The 27,301-nt window shown below is 38.3% G+C and overlaps 3 protein-coding genes across 7 annotated transcripts in view; 1 reads left to right on the top strand and 2 right to left on the bottom strand.

Annotated features, from left to right (window-relative positions):
- myo18a (myosin XVIIIA) overlaps positions 1 to 3,575 on the bottom strand; it is an 80,060-nt gene extending 76,485 nt beyond the window's left edge. For 3 of the 4 annotated variants that reach the window (XM_020708996.2, XM_004076559.4, XM_011483675.3), the window contains exons 1-2: positions 3,448 to 3,575; positions 1,642 to 2,708 (exon numbers count right to left, since the gene is read on the bottom strand). In XM_020708996.2, coding sequence (XP_020564655.1) covers positions 1,642 to 2,592 — 951 coding nt within the window. In that variant the 5' untranslated portion in view covers positions 2,593 to 2,708; positions 3,448 to 3,575. Of the gene's footprint in view, positions 1 to 1,641; positions 2,709 to 2,864; positions 3,277 to 3,447 lie in introns of those variants that run through there. The other variant, XM_020708997.2, reaches the window with a different exon arrangement.
- Positions 3,576 to 4,076: 501 nt separating this feature from the next.
- Positions 4,077 to 5,831, bottom strand: LOC101154888 (gap junction delta-2 protein-like). The gene has a single exon (XM_023962617.1). It carries the CDS (start codon positions 5,829 to 5,831, stop codon positions 4,716 to 4,718), a length of 1,116 nt encoding a protein of 371 aa, XP_023818385.1. The 3' UTR covers positions 4,077 to 4,715.
- A 2,823-nt stretch (positions 5,832 to 8,654) lies between these two features.
- On the top strand, positions 8,655 to 22,417 carry LOC101164494 (vascular endothelial zinc finger 1). 2 transcript variants are annotated; one of them, XM_011483665.3, is made up of 5 exons: positions 8,655 to 8,768; positions 14,085 to 14,836; positions 17,643 to 17,712; positions 17,802 to 17,964; positions 20,004 to 22,417. In XM_011483665.3, exons 1-5 carry the CDS (start codon positions 8,736 to 8,738, stop codon positions 20,342 to 20,344), a joined length of 1,359 nt encoding a protein of 452 aa, XP_011481967.1. In that variant the 5' UTR covers positions 8,655 to 8,735; the 3' UTR covers positions 20,345 to 22,417. The 2 variants fall into 2 exon arrangements, with proteins under 2 accessions (XP_011481967.1, XP_004076561.1); XM_004076513.4 differs by having other exon boundaries at positions 19,974 to 22,417.
- The last annotated feature ends 4,884 nt before the right edge of the window (positions 22,418 to 27,301 follow it).

Below are 27,301 nucleotides of genomic sequence, written 5' to 3'. Positions count from 1 at the left end.
GTAAGCTAGAAGGAGAGCACATAAACAGAGAGCTTCCAGTACAGCTACATTCAGGGTGCCCTCTGCAGTGCATGTGTAAGCAACCCCCTTTAACGAAAAGTCTATATAAATGCACGTAAATGTACATTTCAGGCTTCTGCATTGAAAACTCTCCATTCATGTGTAGTTACACATTTCCACAACCATTTTTGGGCTCTATGGCCAAAGAACACGACTGGAAAGTTAAACCAGGTCGAACTTTGACCAATCGGGTACTCGATATTTTGTAAAAACGTTTGGATGGCGTCCCTTTTAATTCACCAAAGGGCCAACAGTTTGAAAATTGATCATGAAGGCGAAATTAAAAAATGAGGTTTGTTTCCGGCTGGAAATACATAATTACAAGACTTTCATTCAGCGGAATGGAGCCGTGAAACAAGAAAATCAGGAGAAAGGTTCATGAGATTTGCACCGCGTTGACATTTTGCACCAAGCTCCTTCCAACTGCATGTGATTGAGATGCGCTAGTAAATGGTAGCAAAACAAAAAGAGGAAGAAGCCTCGCCCTGTGTAAACACCATAACGCGTGTCACATCCCCGGTGTAAATGTAGCATAACAGGGAGGGGAAGGATGTTAATAAACCTGCCTACAACTCAGAGGCAAATTTCTTATGAACTCCCGCTGCTCTGCAGAAACTATGTCCTACAAAAATTGATTTTAAAAAAATGGCATAATCATAATTAAAAGACCACTGGGAATGCACTTACAGGATATTAAAAGATGATCGGAGTGGAATTTTAAAAAGAAACTAAACAGTACACGTGTTCTTTTTGATTAAGTATCAGCAAAAATGTAAAGGAACATAGAACACACACGAGTTAATCAAATGAAGAATTCAACCAGAACTTTGTGGAACAAACCATTGTGCTCCCTTGAGAACAAATACATTTTATCAGTATAGTAAAGAGAACTTTATTTTGGTGAAGTAGCATGACTAGTTGAACTATGATGTAATATGTACAGTACACCATAATAACTGCTTCATAAAAGGAAGTTAAAAAGTGACAATGGTCTAAGCTGACGATGTACCTGAATTTCCAGTGCGTGGCTCAATCAACATCCTCGCAGGCCTTCCGCAAACCAACAACTAAAGGCCTAAATTTAGGTGTTTACTCTGTCGGCTAATAAAGAGTTTAACTTGGTGGCCCTTTGCCTGCTGCCCATAATTATGCAAGAGAAAAGGCCCAAACGGGCGGCCAGCCAAGTTTGACAGGACCATATGGCCATGAGCCGTGGTGGCGTTTGGGCCGTTGTTTCTTTCAACGCCCCATTGTTTGGTGTGAAAGGGCCAAGCGAGGGTGGGAGGGGGATTATATGTATACCAGAACATATTCTCTGCCCAAATAAAACCCCACAAACACACACACACACACACAGGCACAAATCACATTACCAGTGTCATTACACTTCCAACCACAATGGAGGTCTTTAATCCAGAAGACATGGATACAATATCAGAGAAGAATGGCAGATGATGGAGGAGGGGTTTGATATTTTAAAATGCTGACTCTAAACTGATCTGAACGGGAGCTCAGTGCAAAGTTTGAATGTCCACATTGGGATCTAGTTTTCAGACAGAGTTTAGTATTATTGATACTCACATCAAAGGCCTCTCTTTGCAGACTTTGAATGCTCCTTAGCCAGCTGCGGTTCAGCTCGCTCAGCTCCAGAATGGGCTGCACCTTCAGTCGGACCAGCTCTCCCGACTGACGGATCATCTCCACGATTTCATCCCGGCTTTTGCTCTCCACGTTAATCCCGTTGATTTCCACCAGCCTGTCCCCCGGCATCAGCCCCAAGGCTCGGTCCTTGCTGCCCGCTCCGGGCTCTGCAAAGTGCACCACGCGTCGGGACGCTCCTCCGTCGGGCTGCCTGTCCAGCATGGTGGTCCTCCTCAAAGAGAAGCCGAAATCTCCGGTGTCTCGCCGCTGGATCTCGAGTTCTCGAGGGTTTGGTTCAGGAGGAGCCATAAGCATGGGCAACTGCAAGTCGGCCCCCGGAAAGGTTTTCTCCACAATTTCAGGAATGTTGACCACAATAGCGTCTTTTACATTAGAGTACGACTTTGAGACAAATGAAGTTTTGTTCTGAGCAGGCTCGCCTCCCTCTTTGCTAAGTTGAGGTACGTTTACCTGCTTCTGGCTCGCATTGATCTTTGCCAGTTCCCCAAACTTTGCTGCCCTCTCCTTAACAGAGCTACGTTGAGGTTCCAGTTTCCCGTCCTCCTCATTTTGACCAAAGCTGCTCCCAAATGTCTCCCCCAAATCCTGCAGCTGGGTGCCGTGGAGGCGCTCTGCCTCTGGGCTGGTCAGGGAGAGCTCTGAGCCGCTGGCCACCTTAATCGGGATGGGGTTGGAGATCTCCAACTTGTTTTTCGTGTCCCTCTTGGAGCCCCCTCGACTGAGGTGGAATAAGCCTCGACGTATGCTCATTTCCTCCAGGCTCTTCAACTCAGCCTGGGACATCCGTTCCTTCTTCTCTTTTTTGTCTTTCTTTTCCTTCTTGCTAAACTCCTTCTCCTTGTCCTTGTCTTTCTTAATTAAGTGGAACATGTTTGTTTTTTTTCTGAATTTATTTAGCAGTTGAAATTCTTTTTTTCAATGAAAGGAAGTCTGTTTTAGAGTCTCAAGAAAGCACCTTAGGGGATCTTCAGCGGGTGTGACATCCCCTATAGGAAATGGGAGGAAAGAATGCAATCAGATGTTTTTAAAAAAAAAACAACAACACCTATTTGAATACATTTAGGATCAGCACTCAAAAGTCAGTAAGGTTAAAGATAGCAATGAATTGAGCTTTAAATTCCTGTGAAAAAATAACTCATTACCTCATCCAAATGTGTAAAAAATGTCCAACATTTCCACTTTTTGGCCCTTTAACACCGTTTACATGGAGCTGGCCTACATACACAGGAAGCGCATTGATCGTCTCTGCAGCCATACTGCCCGGAACATCACAAAGGGATGAAGAACATCCACAAAAACATGCTTGAGGTGTGGAAGTGCAGCTACGTGTGGAGCCACCAAACCTAATTTGTTTAGTATGAACCTCCAAACAAGCGAATTCGCACTTAATCCACTCCTAATCGCGTCTCCTGAGGTCAGAACGTCCAAAAAGGAAATTCCCGAAAGCCGCTTCCGTTCATTCGAAGCGGTTTACGCTAACGCCGACTGTCTAGTGGCTAATTTTTGCCACGGAAAAACGAGAATTCCACGGCCACTTGATTAAATATTTAAAGCTAGGTAGTGGCTTTGACAAGCCTGCAGCTTGGCCGTAATGCTCTCCCTATAAGCTGCTTTGCCCTCATTCTCAAACATTTGCACAGGAACTACTTTCAGCGGAGGGTCAAATGACAGTTGTGACAAATATCAAAAAGCAAAGGCGGTGATACGGTTCTTACAACAGCTTACCTGTGCCCAAACTGACAGCGTTGTCTATCTACAACTTTTCGGCATTTTCCTCCATGTAATTGTCACAGGGTGCGACAATGCACTCGTGATGCCTTCACGTTCTTCCCATAAGCTCCGACTTTCAAAGACTTTGGTTGGATGTAAACAACTAAAATAACTTAATCTGAATGCAATAATATTTGAAGTGATAAACAAAAAATGTTCGGTGATGGGGGAAAAACAACGTATATTTAAAACATATAAAATGCATGGCAAACAGTTTCACTGTGTCATTGCAAAACAAATGACCTCAAAATGTAAACAGATCAGTTGTTTATAGATCAAAAACTCAACAAAATTTAAAAATCATTTTTCGTATATCCCCTACACTGCATTTTATAAACTCTTAATAAATGTGTATTTAGGCGAACAAGTCTTAAATGAGAGCAGTTTCGTGAAGTCCAGGAGCCTTTGAACGCAGCACTAAGGGATATTGGACTGTGGTGACCCCTACTGGTATTTTCTTTCCTTTTTCAGGGCTCATAATAATAATAATAATAATTATTATTATTATTATTATTATTATTATTTAAACTTCGGAGATCATTATATCCATTTTGCTTCCACGATGGTTTGTTGGCTAGGATTTATTCATCTAAATGAGACAGTATTTTTTCCCTCAGGTTTTTTTTTTTCAATTGTTGCTTTATTTTACTGCTGCTGTTGTTTTTTGTTTTTGTTTGTTTGTTGTTTTTTTATGCAATTTTCAAGAGTAGGCTATATTGATGCATCAGTGATAGTTACTGTGCATATATTTCAAATCTTGTTTTAAAATGTTTTTTTATTTAATTCCTTTTTTTTATCTTGCTTTATTTTTTTTAAACAAACGGGGTTTTTTTCCATTAAAAATTCCATACCGAAATTGTTTATTGGTGCTCTGCTTTCTTTTTTTCATAACTGAAACGATTATTTGTTTTAATGTTTAGAACAAAGAAACAGCAATAATGAATGATTAAAAAAATACCATGACACATTTTGCTCAAACTTCTAAAACTGTCATACATTTTCAATAATTCCAAATGTAAAACTGAAAGGTGGTTTTTCTAAACTAAATATTCATAAAAAATTGATAGTCAAGGAGTTAAAAGAAGAGTACAAATATTTATAAATATATGTCTGTAAAGATTCTCCGTCATCCAGGTAATATTTTCACAGGATGTTGCTCTTCAGTTCTCTAGTTGCCCTGAAGTATAATGTTCAATCAGAAATTCAAATTTAAGGTTGAAATCTCAAAGCCAGGACTTTTTTCCTCTTCCTCCTTTGGCCATGTTCAGCCTGGTCTTGGTGCGGTCCTTTTCATCTGAATTTCCCTTTGTAATGCACTCCAAAATGGAGTCTGTCTCAAAGGAGATGGCTGCTGCCTGGTTTGGGACACTGATGTCCCTGTCCCTGGACATGGCAGTGGTGGTCTGCAGAACAACTCTTCCTCGTAGTGAATGTTTGAGTTCCAGCAGCAGAGGATTACTGATGGAGTACAGTTCCGTCTGCTGCCCATGTTCTCTGTTTGACTCAAAGCGCGTGCAGCATGCAGACAAGAGCACTCGGAAAATATAAATCCAGCCTAAATAATGCAGCTCCACAATGTTCAGAACAAAGCAACCAAGACTGACACTGAACATGAAGTTCAGAAAAATGGTCTTCTCTGTTGCTCGAGACACAAAGCAGTCAGTTCTGTTCTGACAAGGATAGGTCTCACAGCGAAACAGATGTGGAACTTCAAACCCGAAGAGGCAGTACTGCCCGATGAGGAAGATGATCTCCATGATGGAGCGCAGAACAACATGTATGATGTAGATAAGAAGCACTTGGCTTGAGAGTTTGGTTGGGTCCTCCCGTACTTCTCTCATTTTTCCTTCTAGCTGGCTCCTGTCCTCATACTCATCCTCCTGTGAGCTCCAGTTATGGTCATTAAAAGTAGCATCAGAAGGATTTCCAGCTTTCAGGACTTTGTCTTCATCCATTTTCAGATGAGCGCATCTTTCTTGCAAATTCAGGGCCCTGGAGACCACATAAGCTTTGCTGACCTCCATCTTCTCTTTCTTTGTAACTTTTTGCAAAACATAGACAATGTAGAAAATAGAAGGAGTGGAAACAAGAACAATTTGAAAGACCCAAAAACGCAGATGAGAGACGGGAGCAAACGTGTCATAGCAGATGTTACTACAGCCGGGCTGCTGGGTGTTGCAAGTGAACTTGGACTGTTCGTCACTGTAGACTGCATCTCCCACCAGTGCCACAAGCATGATGCGGAAGATGAGCAGCACTGTCAGCCAAATCTTGCCGATGGCTGTGGAATGGTTTTGAACCTCTGTCAGGAAACGACCAAGAATGGACCAGTCCCCCATTTCTGTGGACACACATTCATGAGAGAACTTTTCCTCTGCTAGAATCAACTTGAAAACAGAGTCAGTAGCTGTCATAAGAGAATTAAAATTTTAAGAAATGTATTACGGCAATGTTTATCATGTTTAAATATAAACTGACAAGGGTTGGAAACGACAGTCTCTACCTTAAAATGTTAAAAACCTGAATAATCATGAGATTCTAGCTATTTGAGTATCTAAACAAAAATAGTTTTTTTCACAGTAGATAAAATATTTAATACAAAACATTCACATTTATAGTAAAAATATTATCAGTAAGTAAGAAAAAGAACACTGAAACAAGGATTTAGCTCCCGCTTCCCTTATTTTTCGTAAATTCTGAGGAAGCTTACCTTTGGAAAATCTGAACCTTCACGATACAACACTGGAAAAATATCAGCTGAGGCAATTTCCATAACTTTATTTTCAAGAGGTGCTGGATGCTATTGCGTCTTTTGAGTCGAATAAGGACAGGATGGGCTGACCAAACATATTTGCGAACTGACAGAAACAGCCATTGCACTGTATGTGAATAAAGGCTTTGAATGTACAGTGGGACAAAGATTGAAACATACAATAGGGGCACCTTCACTGGACCACCATTCACCGGTGAGCAGAGAGTTCAACGAACACACTGGAAATAGGAGCAAACTGAAAACACTGAGTCGCGCCAGATTTTGTGTCCACTTTTTTTCAGAATCCAAATTTTTCATGGTTTAATAATCTGTCATCACTTCTGCAGGAACAAAATAAAAAGGGATTATATTTTCCAGAAAAGACAAACGGACTCTAAAGTTCAATGTGCTGTCAAAAACATTCAAAACCCTTAGTTTTTCCTTATTTTTCCCTCAGTACCCTTCCTGATACCTTCAAACACATATAATTGATCTTAAACAAAGAAATAAATGTCCAAGGATTTTAAAAAGTCAGCAGAAAATGTAACAGTTTTAACAGAAAGTTTTGTTTATAAGTAAATACCAGCATTCGGTGGACTACTTGTGTAAGATCAGTTAAAGATCTGGAAAGATGGAGTGAAATATTGATTTTCAATTGCTTAAAGCTGGTGTTCTCAAGAAAATGTATCACAAACTTAACTTGCACTTTCTTGGGTCATATATAAAACGAGATAATAATGATGAATCTTCTCACGGGTAAAACCTACACAATTTTTTCTTAGGTGTCATTTTAAATCTTGGCATCCAGCAGTGTTCAATTAGACATGCCCAAAATTGTACAATACAATTGAAAAATGGAGTCTCAACAAAGGCAATTTCCCATTTAAAGAGGGTACATTTATTAGGAGTTTCTCCTTACTGAAAAGGAGGGTCTAAGGGCAGGGATACCCAGTTTAGCCTAGTCTGTTTAGTTTAGTTTAGTTTAGTTTAGTTTAGTTTAGTTTAGTTTAGTTTAGTTTAGTTTAGTTTAGTTTAGTTTAGTTTAGTTTAGTTTAGTTTAGTTTAGTTTAGTTTAGCAATCAGCTACTGTATTTTATAACTAATTTTAAATTTTGTACGATTAATGAAGCTTGTTGAGACAACTTGTAATATTGGGGTACATAAATAAAACTGAATTGAATTGAATTGAACACAATGAATGTAACAATTCTAAGTGGTGAATAAATCACAAAGCACATCAAAATAAATTTATGGTTTTTTTTTTTCACTTTAACTATGACATTAACATAGACTGGAGGCAAAAAAGTATCTATCAGTCACCAAGTCTTCAAGTTGTCTCACATAAAAGGGACAAAGATGTCTGTGATTTTCATCCACTTCAACGACAGAAAAAGAAATCAAGGAAATCAAACTGTATGACTTTGAAAGAATTTATTTATATGATGGTGCAAAAAACAAATACCTCCTACAAATAAGCAAGAATCCTGTCCCTCACAGACCTTTTACTTCTTCAATGAGAAGCTCTTATCGTCAACTTTTTACCACTTTGAACTGCTTATCTGTATCTCCACCATGATTAAGACCAAAGAGCTGTCTAAGGACACTAGAAAAGAGAATAATGGGCCAAAACAACAAATACATGGTGTAAAACCTGAAGAAATATTTAGCTGCTGTTTTTGACAATCAGGGTTACATTACAAAGTATCGAGGTAAACTTTTGTGGTTTATTTTCTGATTTCCAGTATTATTTTTTACATTTTGTGTTTCACAGTCGAAGTGTATGATAATGAACAACTTATTTTATATAGAGGGCAACTTACAGAATCTGAGACTGTCAATTAAATATGTGACCATCTTTTTTTTTTTATAAAAAAAAACTATATCATCCAATGTGGCTATTGACTGAACAGTAAATCATTTTTATGAATCGGCAATGATAAAATAAGATTATTAATGCAACATCTTATTTTTTGCTCTGGAATTTAACATGGTTTTAAACAACTTAAGACTAAAAAAAGAGAGAGACAACGGCTGATAGACATTTATATAGGTATATCAAAGAAAAGGCTAAATTAAAAAGATTTTTTAATGTTTGGATAAATAAAAAACTTACAAAAAGGTTAACAAACAATCATAAGGTAAGAGATTCTAATGCAACAAATATCCCTGAAAGCATCAGTAAAGAACCATCTGGAGGGGTGTTCTGAATTCAACCATAGAAGTGTATGTTAGACGTAAAAAGACATCCGGGAAATTTCCTAGAAGTTTTTTTCGTCTTTTATTTTTATACACTGTTTACAATTAACGTTTTGCTTGAATAAAACTTGTGAAACTATATTTTTATGCTTGGAACACAAATTTAGAATGCCCCGCCAAATCGTCTGAAAAATGGTTTAGCCCTAGAGGTTACCGGAAGTTGTTTCAGCTGCCATGTTTGGTTGCTTTGTTGTAGGCTTCTACCAGGTTTCCTACAGAATCAGTAAGTGTGGAAATGGAGCCGAGCTGGAGTACGTTTCTCTTCCAAGTAAGTTGTCTCTTTGGGAGGGAAACTGGGATAGTTCGTCAGACAACCAGACATTTTCTTGGCACTTATTGTATTGGGAAGTAACTCTAGTTTTTTTTTTTTTAAACAGTAATAGCAAGAACAAGAAACGAAGCAAAACAATGGTTTTATGAATCCAGGCTTCCAGCTGTGAGGCTTTGGGAATGACGCTAGAACAAAAAAATCAAATCTCCCCAGTCCCCGCTTGGAATCTGTTGCACGATCATTCAAAATCGTGGATGTAAATAGACCGGGTCTGAGCCCTAATTAAGTTTGTTTGCTAATCGAATCCAACAGAACATGCTGAACTCTTGCAGGAAAGCTGGAGACGCCAGTGCACCGTTACAATTGAGTCAGACTTGTTTTTTTCCTCCTTTTGACCGGAGGCTTTGATCGGACGCTGTGTGTGAGATTTCGAGATGTAACGTCTGTACAGGCGTTTAAGGTAGTTTGGGTAATAATGCACTATTAGAAAGTGGATGGTGCTTGTGGGTGCTGGGATAAGTAGAGGCCATCCATCCAGCAGCTGCTCAGATTTACCAACGAAGATTCCCAAGTCCGCGGTCAACTTTCCGTTTGCTTCAGCCGGTTCAGCACTCACTAGCCAAGTGGCTAACGATGTTTAGGCTGCCTTCATTACCCCACACTGCGTGATTTGGCTTAATCTGGGCGAGGCTGTCGTCATGATCTTGCCAAAAAACTGACTCTGCACGACTGGAGAGCCCGTGCTGTACAGGTTTCTGTTCATTTACACGCTATTTATTCTGGTGAGCGTTGTGAAAAGGAATTCAAACAATGCTGACACTAGCTAACATTAGCAGACGAAAACGCAGAGGTTAGTGAACTACACATCATTTGAAAATTCATCTTTTTTTGCCACAAAGTTCAGTTGAAACATACACCGAACTCATAAGTTCACTTCATTTTTTTTTTCTTTGCTCACGCGAACACAGTTATCTGGATAGACTGAGCACTAGAATGAGAATGTATTGTTGCGGCCTTGGTTTTTTTTTTATAATTAGTGATGGATGTGAGCTTTACGAAGTTTTAGGCAAACCGGAAAACAGTTTTCCCACCATTCTTTTTTTTTTTTTGGAGAAATATTGAAAACGCATCAAATTTATTTTCTATCTCAGGCAAGTTGCTTTTCTTGCTGTTACTAGTTATAATATAATGGAAGTTCAGGCTCAAAGCATGTATGGCAATACTGGAGCTGCAACATCTGACATGTTCTGTGCTGAATCTCAAGCTATTCTTTAGAGAGTGCATTATTAGAATGTGCATTAAATGCAACTTTTAAGCCGCACAAATATAATACACTCCAGTTTAAAAGTTTAAAGTTTTCCTAAAGAGTGCAAAGTTGTTCAAAGTAAGCACAACTAGTTTCAGCAGTGTTTGCTATTCTGTTTGTTTTTGTTTATTGTAAATGTGATTTCATATTTCTACCAATACAAACTTTGTAATTTTTTTTGTACTGATCTGTCAAATTTATAGTAGTTCTAGTAAACTTTCATGAGAATTGGCTTATTATAATTTTTCTGCTCTGAGTTTTTGTGATTTTCTTTTTTTTTTTGCACTAAAGATCAATGCAGGGCTTCCATTCTGAATGTCATCACATAATAAACAAACAGGATAGCTGGTCAAAGCAACCATTTAAATTCTAGAATCTTGATGAAAGGAGTGTTTTGTTTTTTTCATTGATTATCGAGGAAAACAAGCACCTTTAGATATGAAGATTTAGACAGATGTGTCATCAAGGTGGGATTTTGCTGCACGTTCCGGTTTCTTGTCAGGTTTCCACGTCTGAGCTGATGGTGAAGGATGTGTATTTTTTGTGATTTGAAGCGAATAGCATTGTGAAGCTGCAGGACGTTTGTGTCACTGTGATGAGCGTTTATGAAAAATGTTCTGGCTTTCTCAAATTAAGAATAATAGGTATAGATAAAGTGGATAACAAATTGTTATTTTAAGCATTTACTCTTCTTTTGTGATTTTGTAAATATCCTCTTAAAAAATATTTATTATTTTTTTGGTTGATACTTGGTTGAATTGTTAAAAAAAAATCATTTGTGGCGCACGCCGTTTCCCCAAGCTACTGGTAAATGTTTTTTTCTTTGACTTTGTTTTTTCTACATAAAGGAATTTAATAGAAAAAGGCAATGTAATCTACGTCTTGAGTGGCTTCATATCTTTACTTTTGGGAACTTCTTCACTTCCAAAATGCTGCTTGGCTTTTTCTCATAAGTTCATTTATTAGATTCCCTCTCATGAAAACACTGGCTGTGCCGAGTAGCAGTTCTGTTTGTTTAGGTTTCTGTCGGATTTGGTATTCAGGCATCAGGTTGTTGGTTGAGGGTTCTTAAGAAACCACTGCAGCAGGAAATGATCTTCAAGAAATTCTGCTTTTGTCACTAACATTTCACTTTCTGGGGATTTTAAGCTGTATTTATGATTAGTAATAATTTATTTTCATTTCACAGTGTAAATGCAAACAAATTCTTAACTGTGTAACACAAATATAATATGTTTGAGGGGGTGGTGGGGTGTTAAGCATGGAGAATTAACTTTTAGAGAAAGGATTCTGTAATATTTTTCCTTTAATTCCTGTCTTAAGTTTTGCCCCTTATTCCTGCGTTTGCGTGCGTGTGTTTTGTGCGATTTATTGTAGTTCACAATCGGGCAAGCAGCTGTAGAGTGTGGCACAAAAGCTTGGAAGAAAGGCGGTGCATAATCAGACCATGAGCTCAATACAAGTCTACAGTGGCCCACAGAGCCATGAGGACACTCCCTCCATTTTGATGTTATTTATGAGGGAGCAGCCCCAGTTGTCAGAGCGCATTTGTGTCAAAATGGTCAGAGCTGCATGAAGGCACAGCAGCTTACAGGCTCTGCACCTCTGCATAGAGGCCAGGCTTTTTGTGTCTGTATGTGTGTGTTGTTGCAGCGGCTATGTCTGCTGTTTACAGGCTTCACAAAGAGTTTTTCCCGGCTCGTACCCCCCCCCCCCCCCCCCCCCCCACACACACACACCCCACACCCTACCCCTGGTGTGCCCAGCAGAGAGGGTTGCACTGGCATGATGACTAATCTTGGAAGGTGGCGAGTGTAAGCAGGTGCTCAGACAAACGGACGGTGGCTTTCGCGAAGAGTTCCCGTTGCTCATGAGTGAGTTAGGAATAGTTTAGCTGAGTAGTGTGTGGGTAAACAATGTCTCCGTCTTATGAATAGATGAGCCAAATCAATGAAGATGAGCATACAAAGATCCCCTGCTGAGGCCCGAGTGCATCACTGCTCAGATTTGTGTCTTGCACAATAGACTAGATGACATAAGGAGGACATTGTGTGGTTCTTTTTTTGTTTTCCTTTCCATACCGTCTCCTCCTTTGCTGCTCTCGTCTTGGGCTAACCTTTTTTTCGAGAGCCTATCGAACCTCAAATGAGAAGGTCGTTTATTTTACCTTGCAATTTCTTGACGGGAGTTGACAGCAAAGTTGTTTATTTTAGTGTGTGTACTACAACTCCAATGCTGATGTGGATGTTGTAAATTAAAGGAGGAGGATGGATGTACAAAACAAAGATTTACTCGTTTGTTTGAACAAAACTAATTAAAAAAAGATTACGATTGATGTTGATGACGATGGAGCCTAAGGTCTTAACCCTTGTGCTATCCTAGGCACTTTAACCTTGGGAGTTGGGTCATCTAGACCCACTAGACAATGCGTTAAACCTTTTTTCTTCAATGATTTGTGAACCTCACTGGTGTCCATGGATTACATGAAATCTTCCCACTTTTATCATGGTAGGGAGAACACGTCAATGTAAGGGTGGGGTCATAAGTTAGCACAAGGGTTGATGGTTTGAGCAGAATTGATATCATTTGAGAACTAGCAACTTTAACTTGCTAGGGCTGCACGATATGAGGAAAACTTGCGATATGAGTGATCAATATTGCGATAACGATATAATTTGCGATACATAAACAAATAGCAAAACGACCAAAAACATCATTCCTATTTCATTGCAACAGTTTAAAATTTATACTCCAAATGACCCTTGTCGCAGAAGGATGCAAACATCTAACATAAAAGGGCTCATCTGATTGGTCAAATGCATAAATGGATTTATTTGATTCGTTAAATGCTTCAAGCTGCCATAAGATTATTTTAGCACATTTAAGGTAAACATTTATTGCGATTTTTGCTGACTTTTGCGATATGCATATTGCACAGCTTGATATTGCGATAACGATAAATTTGCGGTATATTGTGCAGGCCTACATGTAACTGACTAAAGGTCATAGATCCATCTAAGACACCTGAAATGTTTGAATTAAAAAAAAACTCTACTGCACAGAACAGAGTTTTAATTTGTAAGACATTGAAAATTTCCACAATCAATTGATTTACTTTTCATTTTGTTGGGTTTTTGAAATCTTTGTTTTTTATTTGTGTGTTTTATTCTATAAAGGCTATCAAGGTTTCTCTATAGCATGGATGTTTTTCTGCCATTATTTTTTGGCTTTCAATTATCCATCACTTTTAGCTCTTTTGATGGACTTAGTGCCGTCTTAGGTTACAACTTTGACAAAATGCACCGCTTGTGTTCATTTCTTTGAGGACAAATAATTAACATAATCAAAAAGCTTTCAAAAATGTCCTTTTTGAGGCTATTTCATTCCATTTGCATTGTGCTAGTTTTAAAGGGGTTTGTACCTTCAAAAAGCCAGCAATAGTGATCTGTTGAGTTACACAATAACAGCACGTCTGCCACACTGATTGAATGTGTCTCCTCTAGTTTGTTACCTTTTACTTTTTCTCTTCACCAAATCAGTTCAGGTAACCCTAGCCCTTCAGTGTACCTGACCCACTGATCTGCTCTCGTAGAGCCTTGTCAGTTAAACTGGACTCCGCCATGCGGCTAATTTGGTATGCTGTCTTTGCCGTCACATGATGAATCAGCAGTCATGATGGGATCATTTTTCTCTCGGTATATTTGGATTGTTTTACATTGGTGCTGCGTTACATCAGCATCCATTAATAACTGACACGGGACCTTTAGACTATCCATTTTTTTTCTTGTTTTCATGAAGAGTCTGAACTCAACTAATGACTTCCTGTGGAAGAACAAGTGTAAACAACAAATGTGTTTTGGGAAATATTAGGTGTTATAGAAGTTATTTGGTCTAATATAGTCACTAATTGTAAGTATGCATTTACAAATTGATTGGATTTTTTTTTTTGTATCCCCAAATGTTCTTTCTGTATCTTTACTCACCCAAGAATGTGTTTGCTTAATTAGCAGGCCAATGAAGCCCTCCACCACCAGCACCAGGTCGCCCAGAACAGCCTGCTGCCACTACTTAATGCAGGAGCTGATCAGGTTGACCAGAAGCCTGTATTACCCATCCAGATAGACCAGAAGCCCCCTGTCAGTGCGGCTGAACTCCTCAAAGACAATGTGGCCAGTGGAACAGGACAACGGCCACCCGTGCCTGTAATAAAGAAGGAGCACAAAGGCAAAACACCTTTCGTCTGCGGATACTGTAATAAGGCCTTCCGTGACAGTTACCACCTGAGACGCCATGAGTCCAGTCACACCGGCATCAAGATGGTGCCACGCCCCAAGAAGACGGCCCAAACGGCCCCCACCATGGTACCCATGATTGCTTCCATGGCCAGAGAGAACAATGGTAACTCTTCCTACATCTCCACAGTAGCAGGCATGCTCTCTACGGCGACCACCTCCGTCTCTTCTGGCACCAGTATCATGACGTCACCCTCAATGGGCAACATGCAACAGCAAAATGTCCCGAAGAAGCCCGCCAAGCCCGTCAAGAAGAACCACGGGTGTGAGATGTGCGGGAAGGCTTTTCGTGACGTTTACCACCTGAACCGCCACAAGCTGTCCCATTCAGACGAGAAGCCTTTCGAGTGTCCCATCTGCCAGCAACGCTTCAAACGGAAGGACCGGATGACCTACCACGTCCGCTCTCACGACGGGGGCGTCCACAAGCCTTACGTGTGTTCTGTGTGTGGGAAAGGCTTTTCAAGGTAAGAAGGAAACTGCCACAGGTGTAGCCAAACAGACTTCTATGAGGGTCTTCCTGTAACCACATGGGAAAGTTGAGCTTAAATGTTTCAGGTTTAATTAAAAGATAAAAAAAACGTGTGGATTCAGGTAGTACATTTTTAAATATTTGATGAGCTAATATCACTTTATGAAGGTAGTAAAGTTAGTTGCAACCATTTAAAATTACATGATATATTCAAATACTTAAACACATATTTCAATTTTTTTATATTATAAAAAACTTAATCCAAAAAGAAATCAACTGAACCACAAAATTTATTTGTCATAAACATTTTTTTGGAATACAGAGAAAATGGGATCCATTCATCAGCGAAGCAGAGCTAACAGAGGTGGTTAGGACAGTGTTTTCTAAGAGAATTGTTTAAAAAAATAAAATAAAAAAACCTTCCTGGAGTCCTGACTCAAACATCACATCCACAACACACACAAGGAAAATGCCAACAGGCACACTCTGCTTTAGCCTGTGAAGGTAAAATCTGTCCAAATTTGATAAACATTAGCATGACTGTGCTATATTCACTTGAGAAATATTCTGTTTAGCCTCAGATGAATGAGGGGTTTGTGTATTTAAAGATTGCTTAATAAAACAGAGATTTCATCCTCCACTTTGCCTGATAGCATCAGCCACAGCTTTGAATTCTACTGTAACATACTATTTAAATCTCAGATTTAAGGATCGCTTGCATTAGAATAATTTATTAACGTTGCATCAGCTAATTGCCAATCAGAGAATTGCAACTATGAAAAATATGGTAATTATAAATGGTAACTAATGTGTCATGTAACTGCAAAATGCAAAACGAAAGGCTGGGAGGAGTTCACCTTCTGGTTTTTGCATTAAAGTCTCAAAGAAAAGAAAAGTCTTGACAAATTGTAATTTTAAAAAGTTTATTTTAAAAAAGTCCATATATTTTGGTTTTCTGCTCTTTAACTGCATTTAACAGAAGTCAGACTAAGCTTAGTTCAATAAACTTTTTTTTTACATTAAATTCAAAATGATCATTCAGTAAAACAACATGCCACTGCATAAAGCTTCAACTGGAGTTGTAGAGCAATTCCCGCCTCCAAACTCTGCATGTGCGCTGGTACTATAAACGCAAGCCCCGCCTGATTAAGTGCTGTCAACGTAACTTCAGTGACTTACGTTTTATGATTTCATTTTTAGGCAACTGGCGGTTCATATTTGCAGTAAAGACTGGCACGCCATTTTAACCACATGTTTAAGCAGTCGCACATGGGAGCACACTTGGGGAGGGGGTGGGGGGTGCGTCTCCTGTCACTTTGCAGTTCCCGCCATCAAATCACAGACTCTCCCTCCTCAAGAAATCCATGAACCGTGCGTTGGACTAAGGTCCACACATTAAATGCATTGTCAGTAATTATTGGGCTGAAGTAACTGCTTCCAAATTAGAATCTGAATTAGTTTACCTGCAGATTAAGGATTAAGAGGGCAGAGTTTTGTTTATTGCTGAACATTACTTGAGCAAAACGCTGCAGTGCTGGACCAAGTAACTTGGCATCAGCAACCTACAACAGTTTCAGGCATGTTTCCAACTCTGTGACGTGAGCTAGGGATTCATCAGTACACTGGAAAGTGAGAACAGAGCTGAATAGCAAGGCACTGACTCACTGCCACCCTGCCAGATATGTAGGCAGGAACTGTATGTGAATGGGACATTTAAAAAAAAAAAAACATAAATCTGCTTCATGGCACAGCTGAGAGGAGTTCTCTTGTCTCATTTGAAATCATTTTTTTAAAAGTCATAAACTAAAAAAGCAGCACAAAGCTTTTTGGTATGCAAACAGGTGCAAAGTGGCGGCCCGTCCTCCATTCTAGCATTTCTACTGTGATTCAGCTCGCGGCTTTACGAGAACTGACACACTGCCAGAGGAGCTTTAGTGCCAAGGAAAATGGGAGAATGCTGGAGTTTCACTCTAAAAGGTCAAACGGCAAATCATTGTATATCTGTGAACTCTGCAAATGGGGATAGCAACACATTGGATGTGTCGTTTCTGCTTTTCAACTGTCTGGTGTTATCATGTGACTATTTTTGCAGCAAAGTTTTAAAAATGTTTCTTTTTTTGGATGAAAGTCTTTTACCATTAAATGAGAGCCAAAAGTAACTTGTCGACTAGTGCAGATTAAAAAAAAAAGAACTCTCTTTTTGATACAAGGAAGGATTTTAGAGTAATAAGCAAACCGTCTGTTTATTGAAGTGTCAAGTGGAAAGGTGGTGGTGGGGGGGGGGGGGGGGTGCAGAATAAGAAAAACCTCCATTTCATTGTGGCACATGTTTGAAAGTAGGTCAAACTGATTCACGCACCATTGATCATGGAGAATTAACGGCCACTGAGTGAAATTTTAGGGATTTTTGTGTCCGTCCCCTCATTATCAAACCAAACGGAGCACATCCCTGCACTTTAGCACTTGTAGTGCGTGTTTGGGCTTCTGCTTCTGAGCTCACATGGTAGTCCTTTTCTTTGTTTTAGTTGTTTAAAACTCATTTCAATGGGTTTATTTGGGAGACTGGGCTAAACAGAAATGTTAAAATGCAAAGTTGACATCATACACTTGAACTGAGATGCTGCTTTTTACTTTGATGCCACCATTTACTTTAGTTATAACATTGCAAGCTTTGCAAGCTAAGGTCAGATTATGTTGTAACCCTTCCTGAAAACAAAGATGCTGTTAAAATGAAGTTTAAGCTGATGAAGCTCACTGAAGCAGCATTCCAGGACTAAATACGTCTGTTTTTCCTCATTTAGGCCAGACCACTTGAGCTGCCATGTGAAGCACGTTCATTCCTCGGAAAGGCCGTTCAAGTGTCAAGTAACGGTCAGAGCATTTTGCCCAACTTTTTAGATGTTCTTTCTGTCTCTCTGCTTGAATGCTTTTGTTCCGCTGACCTGCGTTTACATTTCCAGGCCTGTACCTCTGCTTTCGCCACCAAAGACAGACTCCGCTCCCACATGATCCGGCATGAAGGAAAAGTTACCTGCAGCATCTGTGGAAAGATGCTGAGTGCGGCCTACATCACCAGTCATTTGAAAACCCACGGGCAGACCAACTTTAACTCCTGTAACAAAGGTTTGTCCCACCTCTTTTTTTTTTTGCACATTATGTAGAGCAAACATCAGTAGAAATGAATAATATTACCGGGTAAATTCAAGGAAAAAAAATCATGAATCTAGCTCTTGGCTTTTCCTTCCACACCTCTAGTCCGATATATGAAAGACTTGGTGTCATATGACTCTGGCCAGACACGAACCGCTATTATTTCCTCCTACGTGATCAACTTTCAAACTACTGACACCTCCGTGAGTTAGAAGGGACGCCATCACTACGTCACTACCAAATCGACGTAGTGAGTCCCTGACTGGTCCAAGTTGAACTGATTTAACTTGCAACACCCGTTCAACGGCCGCCTGTTTTGCCCATAGAGCGTGAAAACGGTCTTAAAAATGTGCGTAGTGGCGCGAGAGTTTTGAACACAGAAGCCCAAACTTTAGCGTTTTAGTTGAACTGGACTAGCCTGAATAAGCCACCCAGACTTTCAGAGGATAAAACTAAGATCCCAGTCGCTCCGTAAGAAATAGCCTTGCAACATGTTATGTTCTTTTTACATTTGAGTATAAATTTACATGACAAAGATTTCCATAATGTTATTTCATATGTACAGGGTCTCTCGTTTATCTTAGGAGTTATGTTCTGTCGTAAGTGGAATCCAAAAAGTAGGATTATAGATGTTTAAGGCTGTAAAACTCCTCACTGCACACTTTTTACACTTCTCAGACAGACACATTTTCATACTTTTCTCCCGTTTAAACTCTCAAAATTCAAACTTTTACTGAAAAGTAAGGCTAAGATTATAGAATGAACGCAAAGATCTAAATGCAATTAAAGATTTGTTTGGCAAACTGAATGCATTCTGTATTCTGGCACAGAGGAGACAAGCTCAAGAGCCAATCAGGTTGCAGAAAATAATGCACTGTTGATTCACAAGATCACACTTTGATTTCATTTTTTTTAATTATTACAGAAAATTATCAGTATTTGATTTGCAAATTATTATACATATAAATTCTCATACAAATGGAATCCCTGATACTTTCACAAATAAAATGATGCATTTTTACAATTAAAAACTTAACAAAGCTTTTTTTTTGCCAAAGATATCACTTGAAATGGGCTTTGTCAATCAATATTGATTCTCTGATACTGTAATAATCCCTAATAAAATAAATGTATCAACTTAATAAATTATTAAATAAATGCTTTAAATACATTTTCTGTTGTAAATTGGCAAAAATAGGAGTTTTCTCCAACCACTGGTTTTATTATAACTTTAAAAAAAAATGATTTAAGATTGCCTAAATAGTTAGGTTTAACTCTTTTACACCAGACTATTTGCTCCAGTGTTGGTGCTTTTTCAACTCTTGATGCAAATAACATCAAATCCTCCGGAATCTTAAGCCTTGCACTGATATGCTGTTAAGCGCTAATTAATAGACGCAAATCAGATATTTCCGTCGCAGAGAAAAGAAGCTTTGCACCGTTGCTGAATACATTATCAGCACATTGGCAGTTTGAAAAGCCACTTTTCACTGTGTCGGATTCAGCTGATTCACTTTGATTGCGTACACAGCATCTGGATGGCTCAGTTTGCTGGGATTGGCGTGTGGGAAACCACAAGGGTTCGATTCCCAGGGGTTGCAATGTGCTTCGATAAGTGGGAGTCCTTGGGCAAGACCCTTCATGCTACTGCCTAACTCTGTAGCAACAAGTCTGGGTCTCCCTGTGTCCCCAGCCCGGTTCAAATACAGGGTTGTGTCAGGAAGGGCATCCGGCGTAAAGAAAAATCTCTGCCAAAACCACCTGGGGGAACCAGTGAAAGATGCTTCGCTGTGGCGACCCGTGAACAACAACAACAACAACACAATGATCGTGTAAATGGTCAAAGAGTTGTCCTGGATCTTGCGCTATGTTGGTTCTTTTTCGCCAGCAGCATCTCCAGTGTTAAAGGGTTACCCAGCTAACTGCTTTCATTGCAGAACAAGCAAATATTTGCAATATGTTGTTATGTTGTGTTTTTCCAGATGCTAATGAAAACTGCAACTCTTCCTCAGCTACACCTGTGAGCGTTTCCGCCCCCAACACCTCAACAATGAACAGGGGCAACGGCAACAACAACAACAACCCTGTCACCATCGCTGCACAAATGAACATTAGCACCAACACTGTCAACATCACGTCTCCAGTCAGCCTGCAGCACCCGGTCACCATCACCGGCCCCGTCAACATCGCGTCGGTGAACATCCCCGCATCGGCGCCGATGAATATTGCCCACCCAGTGGCAATAACGACGCCCATGCCCATGAATATAGCCGGTCCCCTAAACATCGCAATGAGGCCGGTGGATAGCATGCCTTTTCTGTCCCAAGTCTTGCCTTCCTCTCCTCCGTGGTAGAATAAAAAAACATCAGAAAGTAAGTTGGCGTCCAACTGGCGAGATAGAAAAGGGAAAATGAAGTGTAACGCATCTGCACCTCGAATACAGCTCCAACTCCCACCCCCCAACCCCAAACAATGTTCACTTCATCAAACACGAAGTGAATGTTTACATGAGCTGCGAGGCCGGGAGGAACTCCCCAAGTCCTAATTACGTCCGATTTAGGGTCGAGTGACTGGAACTCCATGCAGGACACTCGAGTAGTATTTGAATAGGAATTCAGGACAGCTTAAGACTTAGTGTAGTCAGTTAGAATGATAAAGCTGTGAGTTGTATCAAGACAAACGAGAGTACGCGATCCCTCAACCTGCTTGAGGACACTACACAAAAAAAACCTGCGTTTTCTAAGGGAGAAGTGTGAAATGGACTGAAGCAATAAAAGCTGAGTTGCTGTTTCTGAGGTTTTACAAGTTCTCCCCCAAACCTCTGGATGTTATTTTGTATGTAGTTCTTTTTGTTTGTTTCTTTTGTTTTCATTTTTTTTTTAACAATAGCTTGTTAATCACTATTTAATGTTATAGAAAATGAGTCTAGTTAAAGGGACATCAACTTCCATTTGCATGGAAGTTTATTTTTTCACAATGTTATAGCATTTTTTTTTCTTTTCTCAGATACTAGATATGCTTTTGAGGTACAGTGACTAACTTGTACAGTTGACATAGTAATGTATTTTTCACGTCAGCATTTTTTTTTTATTTTTGCATTCGAGCAGACAACTGGATGCTGTCCTCGACTATAAAATACAATTTTTTTTTATTTTTTTTGTACATTTTAGTGTTTCTTTTTTCATGAAGTCAGAGTGGAACGAGTCTTGCACTGAAGGCATATCCTACATGCAGGTGTACAGCAGTATTATCAAAGATCAAATGGAGAAGTGTTGGGGGGGGGGGTCAACCAGCCTGCACTTGAGCGCCATCTAGTGGCTGAGCATTGTAAAAGTCTGGCCTTATAGTAAAGCTTTACAGGCTGTTGATATCAAAAGATGACTAAATAGATTGAGCCAACTCTTTGTTAAATTGTTTTTGATTTATTATGATTATTTATCATTTATCTGTTACAGCCCCAAGGTTATACTACGGACCTTTCACTCAGGAAACCCATACAAAACGTTATACATCAATTTGGGTGTCAATTTTTTAACATCCACCTTCCCTGAAGCATTTGGCATTGACAAAAATCCTAAACAAATGTTTTTAAACAGCCGTCCATAGTGTGATCATTGTACTGTACAACAAATTCAAAACTGTACATGTATTTTTTTTTTATTTAGCTTTATTTTCTGTTTTGCATTTCCTTTAAAGTTCAGTTTTAGTTCACAAAAAGAGTGATTGAGAACTGAGCAGTTTTGATGAAATGCCAGTCTGTCCTTTTAAAAAATAAAGTAAAAATATTGAAGGAGGTTGCATGACCCTGAACACTGTAGCTGTCGAACATTAACTATTTTTTTTTAAAAACGAATGCTATGTTATCTCAGTAGTGTTGCAGCCGATTGAGCTGATCCAGTTTATACTGAGAAATGCAATATGCATGTTTGTCATTTTTCCAAAAATGTTTTAAACAAAAATTAGTGTAGCATTATTTTTTTTGTTTTTTTTTTGTATTCTTATGCATTTACGTAGATGTTCTAAGATAGCCTGTTTGCCAAATTGAAATCAGTAAAAATGTGATAACCTGAATATTTCTTGTGGAATTAAACATTTCTCTTATTTTTAAGGACAAATGGTCAAAATTGGAAATATCAGGACCCTCGTGAAAAGCAGTTGAATGTATATCTTTGTACAAAATTATTTTAGTTCCAAGGATATGGTAGTCAAAAATAGATGTGAAAGATAAGATAACCTTTTTTATAAATCTTTTGTATTAGAACAATAACGTTGATAATTTTGTATATATGAGAAGCTAGGCTTTCTGAATAGCAGAAAGGTCGAACATTCCTACATTTTTTTTAAATGTACGTTTGTCAAATTATTAAACATGCGCAATGTTATGTGCCTTTTATTTGGGTTGTCTAAATAAAAGAAAATTATCAAATTTCGGTATGCATATAGTTTTTTGTGAATTGTACCTGGACATATTTTGTGTTATGGTTTGTCTCTGAAATTTAAGCTTCTTCTCTTTTTTTATTTCATTTTAATTTTACATTAGAATTTGCAAAAATACAAAAAAAATTACGTTTTGACTGAAGTGATTATAGCATCTAATGCTATATTGTATGCATTATATTTTTCAATATACCATTTTAAGTTGAGTTGAAGTTGTACGAAAGGAAAATGATTATAATGAAACAAAAACTATATATATATATATATATATATATATATATATATATATATATATATATATATATATATATATATATATATATATTAGCATTTACTGGTAACAATATTGCTCTGTTTCTATATCTGCCAGAAATGTAAAGGTGTCACTTTAATTGATGTTGGCTCCAATGTGACACATAAAAAATACAGCAGAGTAATAAAAGATGGTGGATAAAAAAAGAAAAGATTAGGATTGCTTCAGCTACCTTTAAGTTCAAAGTTTTGGAAAATTATATTAAATTAAAATGATATTAAATATAATTATATTTAACGTGTTTCAATTTATTCTGGGGAACTTGAACACATAGTCATACCAAAAAAGTCGCTATTTGGAGAAATGTACACTAAAGTGGAGTAATGAGATGCTTGGCTGTGAGCAGATCTCCACTGCAGGCAAAGGTTTCCTAGGCCTGGTATATTTAATGAAATAATTTGTTGCGCTGTCTGCATTTGTGCTGAAGTTTACATTTTCAGGCAAACTTTTTGTGATGCCAGAATATTATCATGAGAAAACCATGGTGTGGAAAAATCTCCAGAAGTTACAGGTAAAAGTCATTTTACATTAGGCTCATTTGTTTTGTCAGTTTTGAGTATAAAAAGAGATCTAGAATGCATAGTACGGCTACTTTTTGGGCAAAAGTAATGATTTATAATTTTTCAGACAGTTGGCAAGTAGTAAATATTGGAAAATAAAGCATTCCACTGCCAAGGAGTACTGTTACAACTAAAAGTAATAATCTATGCAACAGTTTCTTTACGTTTTGTCATTTTAATGTCATTGTCAACATTCTTTTGAACCTGAATCTTCTTTAGGAATACATTTAGAGTGACAAACGAAAGACACTGAATTTTAGCAAATTGTCAAAAACAACCGCATGAATTTTTTTATTTGGCCAGTTTTTCATGAGAGATTATGAAATCTGATTATCAGTGATAATACTTTCAGGTTCCTCATGTGAACTCTTGACCAGTCAGAGAGGAAAAAAACAGCATACTATTTAAACCAGTTTAAATGTTGTGTTTCTCCCCCCCCCCCCCCCCCCTTTTTTTTGTTGTTTTTTTACACCTATTTATACTTTTTCCTTGTTTGATTTGTCCTTTGCATGACCGCATGAGACACAGAAGCTAATGAAGCTGATTCTAATTTAACACATCCACTGTCTTGACAGCTTGGTGAAAATCTGCACATTTTCGTATTCACCAGCAGATGGCGATGTCTGTCAATATTTCCCAATCATGGCTATATTCAATTAACAAATAATTCTGTATAACTGTCTGATTTAATATATAGCAGTTTCATATTTGTCTATATGCTGTTTAACAGTTTTAAGTTATTTTTCATTTGACAGCAAAACATACAAGTTCCTTTCAAAATAAAATACACCCTGTGTCAAATCAGATCCTCCTGCTGCAGCAGATTTACTTGAATAGAAGATGCAAGAAAGTCAAAAATTTGAATGTAATTATTTATTTTAAGACCAACTTTGGCTCATAGTAGCAACTCACCATTGTGTAGCTGAAGAGAATAATAACCAACCACTCTGACAATATGTTAAACCTGTTACCATCATTTTTCTCAGTTATATAAGATGTTTAAAACCTAAACATAAAAGACAAAAATTAACTTAACGAAATTTAAATAAACCTATTGAAATGGTTAGCGTTTTAGCCACAATTGAGGGATAGAAGAGCCCCATGTGGCTCCGGAGCCTGGGGTAGCAGCTGCTCTAACAAGATGAAATAATTAGAAGCTTTTCCCACAAAAAAAATATTTTGACGATATTCAAATCAGATGAAAAGAGGAAAAATTTAAACATCGTGGGACACACTTTTCTCTGTCCCACAATGTTTACATCTGTCCTCTATGATAATATGATATGAATACACTTTTATGTTTTTGATCATGCCTAAAGCGCTACTTTTATGATCCACATGTTATTTTTACATAAATAAATAACTAAAAATGTAAAATATATTTCCTGTGAATCTAGTAAGGTGGTAGAATGTTGAAGATGAAAAAACAGCTTCCACTGATCACGTCAGCTCCAGCAGACATTTCCTTCCTGCAGAAGGTGACACATCTGCCTGGATCTCTGTTGAAAGCACTGGGTCATGCTTTTCTGCAGGGTGAGAAAGATCAGGGGAAACTACAGCAACAAGGGGGTTTTCATCACTCTTTGAACAGGAGGCGGAGCTCAACCAGTCAGCTTCATGGCTTTATGACAAGCCAGGGAACTTCCGGGGTTATATCACAGGATGCAGGGGGGTGTGGCTGTGGTTTATGCACCCATATTTAAAATGGGAGGAAAATTACAGAATTGTTGTTTTTTCTGTCATCAAACACAATATTTGACTTTTGTGTCCAAACCTAGATTATGTCACACACGTTAGAGTGCAAGAACTAGTTGGGCAAGGCAGGAATTCATCAACACATGTTTTTATTTGAATTATGCAAAACTACTATCTGGACCAAAAATGTGTCCAAAAAGTGCTTGCGTGGGAGCTTACAGGGAAGACTGTGCCGAGTTAGAGCTCTACCTGGGGAACTGCACCCCTCCAGAACTGAAGGGATGCCCTTTTGAAATCCTGTCTTGTAAAAGAAAATGAGATCAGATTGTCGACAGTCTAATTTAATCCGAGGCTGTGAGCTCCACGTTGCATGTGGTGTCTCGGCCTTCCAATGGAACAACAGTTTAAACGGCTTAACAGACTTTCACGTTAGGAAAGGATCATGCTGTACTCTCGCCTGTGAGTCCTGTTAATGAGATGAGAACATTTTGATGTCTGAGGAGGTTTTACTATTTGATTTTAGGATTGTATGTTTGCTCCAAAAATCAATAGCAGCTTGTAGTTGACAGTTTTTCAGGGAATGAGCTGAAGCAAAAGCAAACGGGGGCGGAGGTGACACTACTGGTGAGACAAACTTTTTTTTTTTATCAGAGCATTGTATAAAATATTACATTAGATGTAAAACTTTACATTCTTTCTCTGCTTACAAATGATGGTCTTTCTTATTTGTTTGCACTGACATTATTAGTGTCCAGTGAAAGTAATGTTCAGGCATCAAAATAAAAGCTTGTCTTCATCAAAAAGTCATTGCAGAACAGGTCTGAAAAATTGCCCTAAAGAAATAAACAATTATTGGTCATTTTGAGAAAATGATGTTTTCTTCAAAGCCAACATGGTAGATTTAGAAGGCAAAGAGGATCTCAAACTGGCATCATGTTCTATTGGCATGTCACCATCAAATCTGTGCTGTTAACACAGAAGGAGTGAAATTCTCAAGTGTCGGAGTGACAGGAGCAGTTTGTAGCTAAGATTTTGTTTTGTGCTCTTTTTACAACAAAAGTTGAAGCAAGAAACCTCGTTTGGTTTAAATCTTGACTCAAAACGTGCATATTATTTACAACTTGGAAGTGACTGGAGGTCAAATCAGTGGCACACCAAAACACTCAGAGGTTTTTTGGTTCCTTTTTCACTTCTGCACAGGCAGATTGATCTCCCTCTCTGTCTGCAACGATAGAAAGTGGTGAGGCTAGTGGTCAAAGTACAAAAGAACATTATTCGCCTTGAAATATTCTATAAAAGAGGAGATGGATAGACAGATGGAGATACAGAAAACAGCTCGATGAAAACTGACTCACGTCCCATTGTATAATTAGGTTATATTAAGGGAAGGAACATCACACCCTCATTGCAGCACTGGTACTGTTGCTTGGTTGTAAAAAAAAAATTGGCACATTATTCCCGCCTGATCCAAATGATGATAAAAGTCTTGAGGAATCCAATGACCTCGTGTATTCACAAAGTTACAACAGACGTTGCCAGTCTTTTATTTTGATAATATCTGTTTTTTTGCCAAGGTCTGAAAAATTCTTGCAATTCACTGCAAGCTAAATAAAAACCATATCTATAGAGAAGTGATTCAATGTGGCCGTTTGCTGAAACGGCAATAAAGTTCAAGCTTTTGAGGAACAAATGAGGTCTGGTTACAAATCTAAAGACCAGAAAGACTACACATTCAAGTCATCTGACTACATTTGAAGAAATTATTGATGCAAGCAAATACAAATTTTCGAACATTAATGGAAGAATCCTCCGTGGCAACATTTACTTTGAATCCAAATGACATTTAAATACAAGGATTTGGATATTAGTATTAAACCAAATTCTGTCTTAAAAGGAGTTCTAATGGTGCTTAAAAGGATGGTAGTACACCCGTCGTGTTTTGGTTCTAATTTCTTGGCCAAAAATGTTCTCTTTTTAAATTGTAGGAAAAGACAAAACAGATATGATCTACTTTTGAAGGTTTAAACATCTGCTGGGTAAAACTTTACAACCAACAGGTCACGCGAGACAGACAAAAAAACACACACACAAAAAATACACAGATATTTGCAAAAAAAAAAAAATATTAAAATCTTTTAAGGGAACTGAATCATTTAGCTAGATACAATATATTTTAAATTTGCAATACTTTTTTGTTATTTCTTTTTTAATTTTGTATTTTGGAATATTAAAAAAATCAGAAAACCTTTTTGCAACAGTCTCTATAGTCAGGTAATTTGAAATTACAATTATTTTTTTCAAATGG

The sequence above is a fragment of the Oryzias latipes genome, chromosome 14 (genome assembly GCF_002234675.1).
Source record: "Oryzias latipes chromosome 14, ASM223467v1".
NCBI lineage: Eukaryota > Metazoa > Chordata > Actinopteri > Beloniformes > Adrianichthyidae > Oryzias > Oryzias latipes.
Note: the sequence above shows the minus strand (reverse complement) of the source record. Positions and strands in the feature narration are given on the sequence as shown.

What these genes read in the sequence shown, in the direction of transcription:
- LOC101154888 (XM_023962617.1), bottom strand. Translation starts at nt 5,831, where the DNA reads ATGGGGGACTGGTCCATTCTTGGTCGTTTCCTGACAGAGGTTCAAAAC.
- LOC101164494 (XM_004076513.4), top strand. Translation starts at nt 8,736, where the DNA reads ATGGAGCCGAGCTGGAGTACGTTTCTCTTCCAA. An exon ending in TGTGGGAAAGGCTTTTCAAG is followed by an intron (nt 14,837 to 17,642) that starts GTAAGAAGGAAA and finishes TTCCTCATTTAG; the next exon opens with GCCAGACCACTTGAGCTGCC. An exon ending in CTTTAACTCCTGTAACAAAG is followed by an intron (nt 17,965 to 19,973) that starts GTTTGTCCCACC and finishes GTGTTTTTCCAG; the next exon opens with ATGCTAATGAAAACTGCAAC.